We start from the raw sequence: 7,282 nt of genomic DNA, 5'->3' as shown, positions 1-7,282 counted from the left end.
AAGACGTGACTGAAGGAGAGCATTAACAGTCAAAGCACGGCAGCTCTACCTCTCAACTCTTTCAAAGTCAAGTTCACAGAAACGCAGAAAAGTGGTTTAGTTCTATGACTACTTTCAGAGGGGATCAGATGCTTAAAACTGCTATGAAACAGGGGTGAGCTATGGCCTCAGGATAAATCAGACACTTGGAAAACTGAGACTGGTTTTCCTCAGTGATGGTTCTCTGGACATGCTCTCACATGACACGGAGGAGGCCCCTCCTCTCAGGTGTACAGGTATGCGGGCCGTATCCGAACAAACACTCCCGACACTTTTCTGCTAAAGCCGCAACGCAAACACAACCTCTGGCCTTCACACACAAACTCTAAAGCGAGGTCGTCTTTCACCCCTCCTCCTCCTCCTCGTCTTCTTCCTTCCTGGTGAGGAGGATTAATGCACCTTTTCCACTCTCCCAGGTCCCGCCGGCCCAGTTAAGGCAATAAGATCTCATTGTCAAACAGTGACCAGTCTCACGGGGAGGTTAACACTGCTGCTTAACCATTAACTAGATTAAAGTCACGGGGAGTGGGGGTGATGGAGGAAAAAGAGAGGTTAGCTATGATAGAGGGCTTACACTGAAGACTTGTTTTAAACTAATTTGAGGAAACAAATGTCCATCGATTGAATGCAAAGACTCCACTTTAGCATTATGTGAAACAAAGGAGAGGAATAAGGACTCTTATTGTGAAACTTTTTTTCATATGAAACAAATGGAAGATGCTTGGTATTGATTTTTTTAGTAGCATGGAACGCCAATCAATAAAATAGAGTAGTTTTGCTGGAGCTTTTATCAAAACATCACATAAATATTAAATCCTTTTTGGAAAGTTAAAAGTTCTGTGACGAATAAAAACTGCACAGTTTTGTTTTAATGACACAAACCGTTGGTGCAGAAAGACATAAGGTGCAGCCCAAGTGCGTGAGCGTTAGGCGGTGAGGTGGGGGCAGGGGGGTCTCTTTGAAGGGTGCATTCAACAACTGCTGCTGAGGCAACTGTTGATGTCTGGAAGCCAACAGCTTGTGGGGCTCCCAGAGGACCCCCGTGCCAGCCAACAGTCAGATGGAGGGTTTAGGCTTGGAGGGGCACAAGGGTTAGAATTTCCTCTCCTCTGCCAGGAAAATGATCTCCTTGGCCACAGATCCAGGCTCTTCCATGAAATTCCCCGTTCCTAATTGAGGTTCCTCAATCTGGACTCGGTCCATGTTTCTGATCTTTATTGCTGCCTTTTTTTGGTGATTTGATTGATTAAAACAACTGGAAAACCCTATAAAATCCTGCATTTCTTTGTGGAAAGAAACAACCTGAGGTACAAAGGGTTTCTTTTTAAACCTGTACCTCTGATAGAGCACTCTCCCGCTAAATGGACAGGCAGCACTCACTATTGTGTCCTGAACAAGCCTTGTGAATTTTCAATTTTGCACAACCCTGAATTGCATCCTACGCCCTAAATTACCATTACACACACACACACACACACACACACGGACATCTAGAACCAAGGACACACACCCAGAAACATAAAGCCTCTTTTCAAGGCTGCATTTGAAATTACAAATCACTATCAACTTCCTCCCCAGAGACAGGAACAACAAGGCTACATTGTGGTGGCACAATGGTTGGCTCCAATCATTTCTCATCTCCCTCTTTAATTTGGTTGTCTTTCCTTTTGCTTTATGCCTCCTTCCTTCCTTACTACTCCCCAATAGCTTTGAGGCAGGAAAGCTTTAAAGGAACCGACCACGCCTCAACAACATCTTTTGAGTTACTTCGTTTTGCTTTAAATCTTGACTCAAATGCGAAAAATTTGGAGGGGAGGACTCTAACTCCCATTTTGAAATCCTTAATAGGGGTCATAAATCTATCATGGAGGGACTCGAGGGATGTCTGTAAAAGCAAACAGAGGCCTCTCCCACTAAAACACAGCATCCCATCTTCCTGATGTTATGCTGGGTCATTAATGGGTTGCAATGAATAGAAACTCAATGATTTGTAGGGGAAAAACGTGCAGCATTAAAACAGTCACATTTAAAATCTTATCTTTTTGGAAAAACGCCACGTGAGAAAACAAGAGAGGAGCAGATTTTACAGAAGAAGAATGTGAGATGGCATGATAGAGAGCAATGGGAAAACAGACAAAAAGAAAAAGAAAAACACCTTTTGTTTATATACCTGTGGAGGCTTGTGTAATCACAGTTTAGCTGAAGCTCTTGTGGAGCCACATGGGAGTTTAGGTGGAAAACTTTCCCATCTGCACTGAAAACCGCATTGTTCTGACTGGTGGACTTCCCTGGGATTAACCACGTGCGTGCGGAGTACCATGTGTTGATGCCCAGCTGTCAACCAGGGCTCACCCGCCAACATCAATGTCCCGCACAGCTGCAATACTGAAATGTACAGTTTGAATAAAGTTTGAGTATTGGAGACAATTCCAGCAGTTTTTCACTGGAATCTTCCACTGCGGTGGAAATACGAAAGTAAACCGTTGGTAATTGTTTGTTCTGGGATTAAAGGCATTCGCGTGTCATGAGTAGATACTTAAAGTGAAGAAAGAAACTCCTTTCAGCAAAGATAGAGGACGAGCGCCTACGTGTCCAGAAGAATGCCACTTATTCCAACTTGCAGTAACAGAGATAACCAAGCATGATAATTACAGCCCTCTTCCTTCAAGAGACTCAAATGACACAGAGAGCAACCGTGTACATCAGGGGGGTCAAACTCAATCACACAAGGGGCAAAAATCCGAAACACACCTTAGGTCGCGGGCAGAACAGGATAAACATTTGTTGAACGCACTAAACTAAATTTTGAAAACTTTAAAAACGTAACTTTTTAACATAATTATCAACTAGATATATAGCACTACTTGCAAAAATGCAAGTTAATGCTGTAAGCTGAATTTGGCTGCTGAAAATGCTAGTGCTGATAGCTGAAGATGCTGAAATGGATGGCAGAAATCACTGAAGCTAATAGCTGAAAACGCTGACGAAATGTTAGCTAAAATTACCAAATACCAAATTAGCCTAAAAAAATGAAAAAAAAAACTTAGGTTAGCCAAAACAGCTGGCATGTAGCTGAAAAATAGCTAAACTTCAAAATAACCTAAAAAAACTGAAAAAAAGCCTAAATTAGCCAAAACAGCTAGCATGTAGCAGAAATATTAGCTAAACTCTAAAATAGCCTAAAAAATAAATGAAAACTAGTCCAAAAAGCTATCGAATGCCATTTTTTATGACATTAAAACTGTAACTTAACATAATTATGAATAATAAAAATGCAGGAATATTATTCAAGAAAAGATCAACGTAAACCTTAAATAACTTTTAATATTTTACTTTCCATAAACATATATTTTATAAAAATTATACGAATTAGAAATAAGCGCAAGATAGCATCGGGCCATTAATAACAATAAAAGAAAATGATCTGCAGGGCCGGATATAATTACCCTGCGGGCCGGATTCGGCCCTAGGGCCTTGACTTTAACAAATGTGATGTACATCCTTAACCTTTAAGAGTCGGTGTTTATGTTCTTTGATTTACTGTAATTTTTTAATTATCAACACGATCAACGTAATTCCAGTAGATTTTAAAGGAGAAAAGCGGCCCAAGCTATAGTGTGTTAAAAAAAAATTAAGTCATTGGTGACGCCTCAGGTGTTAAAGGGTTAAAGCAATAAATATCCAGTTGCTTTTCTTGGATTATTCATTCAAAAAAATTAAGAATGAATGTCAGTTTGCAACTTCAACCTAAAAAAAGCCCAAAGGTGTCCCGGGTCATTCACAAAACTCCTCTCCACCATACAGCTCTTTTTCAAGCCTAATACCATAATAATTACACAAGGCTGCAGGGGGTATGCCACTTATGTCGCATTGGCGGAGGCAAAGAAATTAAAAGCGAGGAAATGACTGTGAGATTTAAAGCTGTGTTAGACAAAGGGGCTGACGCTGCTTGTTAGACCACACCTTGAAGTCAACGGATGCTTGTCAAAACAATTCCTTCCACTTGTCTCACAAGTCTCTGCAGTTTAGCCCAGACTCATCTGACTGTCTCCCTTTTTTTTTGTCTTTCTCGTGCTTCAAAGTTTTTAGATAAAGTTTAAAATGCTTTAAATGAGATTAGAATGTTGGTATAGTTTTCCTTCTGGAAAAACATGTATGCACTTCTCATTGTTTTGTTTTTCTGCTTTTTTTAAGTTCTAAATGGATTTAGGAAAAAAAAAAGTTTAGCTCTCCTTTGGGTTTTATAGAAAGGACACATTTCTGGTAGCCAATAGTGGATTTTGTGCCCTACTGCTACTACTCAGTGGCAGACATAGCAGTTAGGGGGCCCCGGGTGAAAAATAATGTCTATATTATCTTTATCTTAAATAATAATGGGCGTGAAAATTATTTTAGACCCCCCCCCCCCGCATTATCTACTACTGCTACTTCTTTGTTACTGCAGCACTCAGATCCATGACATTGGTTTGCTATGCATCTTGTGGCTCCATTTTTCCACATTTGCACTCAACACTAACAAAGTCAGATTTGCAAACATGTGTGCCCAGCAATCTAAAGAATGTAGATTTGCATGACCCAATCCCACGGAGACACAACAAGAGGTGCTATTATTAGACTAAAGCGGGCTCAAGGAGGACAGAAAAGTTTTTAGGGGAGAGAAAAAAACAAAAAAAACCTTCTGCTGACTTTTCTGTGACACGTATGGGTTGAGACGCCGCCGTGTTGAGCTCAGCACCTGGAGGCGAGCCTTTAAATCAATGCACCACAGCTGTGTGATGAACGCTTATACGGCAGGCCATACATTAGAGCCGATTCCATAAATTACAGGGCACTTTTTAGTGGGCACCTGTTTGGAGGCTCCACAAAGGGGGACAGACACTCAGCAAAAGCCCGACAACTGTCTCGGAGGAAGCAACTGTGAGGGAACATCCAATAAATCAAGCAGAGGAGGCGAAGGGAGAGCGGGAAAGGATGGAGTCATCAAGACCCAGTGCTGATGTGAAGGAAAGTAGGGCTGCAATTCAATTAATGAGATAAAAGAGCGCCAGCGGAGTAGTTAGAAATTTTCTGTGATGAGGGGAATCTAAAGAGGGGGGGTTTCTCAAACAGAAGGGTGGATGGTGGTGGTGGGGTGGGGGGCGGGGTAGCAAATAAGCTCCACCCTTCGCCTCCTTAATTAAAAAAGGTAAAAACTCCCTGAAGATACTTACAAAATACTACATTAATATAAAAATTTAGCATAAAAAATATGCCAACTCCAAAATTATGGTGATAAATTATCAGGAACAACTTTAATAAATTATCATCATATTACTACAATTAGTCACCTTTGGGAGGAAAAACATCAAAACAGTGGTATTTTGGGTCTATTTTGGCTATTTTGTTTATTTGTTTATCTTGTTTTGCAGCAGTAAACAATATTTTGGGGAGAGACAAGTTGCGTTTGAAATTGGCTTAGTTTTTCTAGCGGCACCCTGGGGTGCAGAGGGTGAGGCGCACTGCCAACACAGGAGACATAAATCCCACATCAAAGCGCTGAAAACTGCGCTGCAGTACACGCATGCGCACGCACACACCGCAGTAGCAGGATTTGGGTAAAGCGTCGAGATGTTTCGAGGGGGGGAAAGGTTCAAAGAAAAATCAGGATTTTTTTCTGGAGTTTTTTAGCTACTTAAGGATGAATTGTCGTTTTTAGTCCATAAAATAAAGCGATTTTGAAAGTTTATTTAGTGTATCCCTCCGCGCTGCAGCGGAGGAGTCCTGAAGAAAGTACGATACCTGCGGGCGTACGTTCTCAAAAGTGCGGGATAGACCCCCGCGCAGGCTTGGAAACTACTGACAGAAACATCCGACGCTGCGCAACACGCGGCGCACACAAACTAGAGCCACTCTCCACTTAAACAATCGAGACCAAAGCGCACGCCGTCCACCTGCAGTCCGAGAGAAACAGCAGCTGAAGTTTAGGCGAAACGGACACGCGCTGCTCCTGTACTGCGGCGTGAATGGGACAGGTTGGAGCCGAACATGGGACTCGGGTGAGCTGCAGCTCCAGGAAAAAGTGACCATTCGCCGTCCGAAGGCGTGAAAATCGAACGTGTAAAAGAGCGGGACAAAGTTGCTGGTGGATGCGTAAAGAGACTTACCCTGGAATGCCCAGAGGAGCAAGGTGCACAGGAGTGGCGCGCGTCTGAGTGTTATCCCGTCCATTCCAGCTCCTTCAACTTTTCCCCTTTTCTTTCAGAAAAGTAATCACTTTGCTTTTGGATGCAAACTGCAGAAGTGGCACAACAGCAGCAGCAGCAGACCTGTCTGTCTCTCTTCTTGTTGCGCTCCAAAGCTTCCTGTCTCTCTGAGTCTCTCTCTCTCCCTCTCTCTCTCAGAAATCTGATGCTGGTGGCAATCCACTTGGTTGATATATTTGCACAAAAGGTGACCCCCTCTCCTCCCCACACACTTTTTCCCTCCCCCTCCTTGTCTCTCCACCTCAGTTCCGATGAAAAGACCTACTTGACTAATTGCGCAGGTCTGCTGGGGCCCGTAGGATTTCTTTAAGGCAAGTTGAAAGGGATTTTATCATGAGACGCACTGACTCATAGCGAATCCAAAAACGTGCCCTTTACTCATAAATAACTAAGCTTTTATAGAAGGCTGGTTGGAGATGTTTTGAACGCAGCTCCACAGCTTTGATGTTAAAGCTGAAGCTTTATTTTTCAAGCTGGTCCATTTTTACGACAATGATAGAGAACATGTTTATTAGTTTTTTTTAATCAAGATGCTGTTGCTCACTAATCTGGGTTTGTAGGTAGAATATGCTAATTAGAAGAACAGCAACTGCAGCCACTGTCACATTGTGTCTCTGGGAAAAAAAGACAAGCAGAGCTGTCAAACTTTGCACAAGAGCCGTCTGTGGAAACTGCCATTGGGAAAGACATATCAAGTCAGACACAAAAAAAGCTTACTATTTGTCACAAAGCTGGGTTGCACCTTAGCTCCAAAGTATTTACATTCATTTGGAGCTATTCTTGTTGGAAAAAGATATATATATTTTTTGGGAAAGCATGCATGCTTTCACCGGTAAATGATAAAGTGTAAAAAAAAATTCTTTAGATATGAATAAAATTTTGTAGACACAAATAAGGTTTTTCTTTTCTTAAGAATGTTTGATAAAATCATGGAGATTTTTGCATGATAAAAATGGGTTCCCGAAAACAGAAATAAAGCAAAGAAAAACAGCAGAAAAAAG

The 7,282-nt window shown here is 41.9% G+C and overlaps 1 protein-coding gene across 3 annotated transcripts in view; it reads right to left on the bottom strand.

Moving 5' to 3' along the window:
• The window catches only part of bcam (basal cell adhesion molecule (Lutheran blood group)), a 54,451-nt gene extending 47,975 nt beyond the window's left edge, over nt 1-6,476 (bottom strand). Inside the window, exon 1 of one of the 3 annotated variants that reach the window (XM_024267382.2) lies at nt 6,183-6,476. In XM_024267382.2, the coding sequence (XP_024123150.1) occupies nt 6,183-6,246 (64 nt within the window). In that variant the 5' untranslated portion in view covers nt 6,247-6,476. The remainder of the gene's footprint in view (nt 1-6,182) is intronic. The other 2 variants (XM_024267383.2, XM_024267384.2) reach the window with 2 other exon arrangements.
• Nucleotides 6,477-7,282: the final 806 nt, after the last annotated feature.

Source organism: Oryzias melastigma, linkage group LG16 (assembly GCF_002922805.2).
Source record: "Oryzias melastigma strain HK-1 linkage group LG16, ASM292280v2, whole genome shotgun sequence".
NCBI lineage: Eukaryota > Metazoa > Chordata > Actinopteri > Beloniformes > Adrianichthyidae > Oryzias > Oryzias melastigma.
This window is presented reverse-complemented; position numbering and strand designations above follow the sequence as displayed.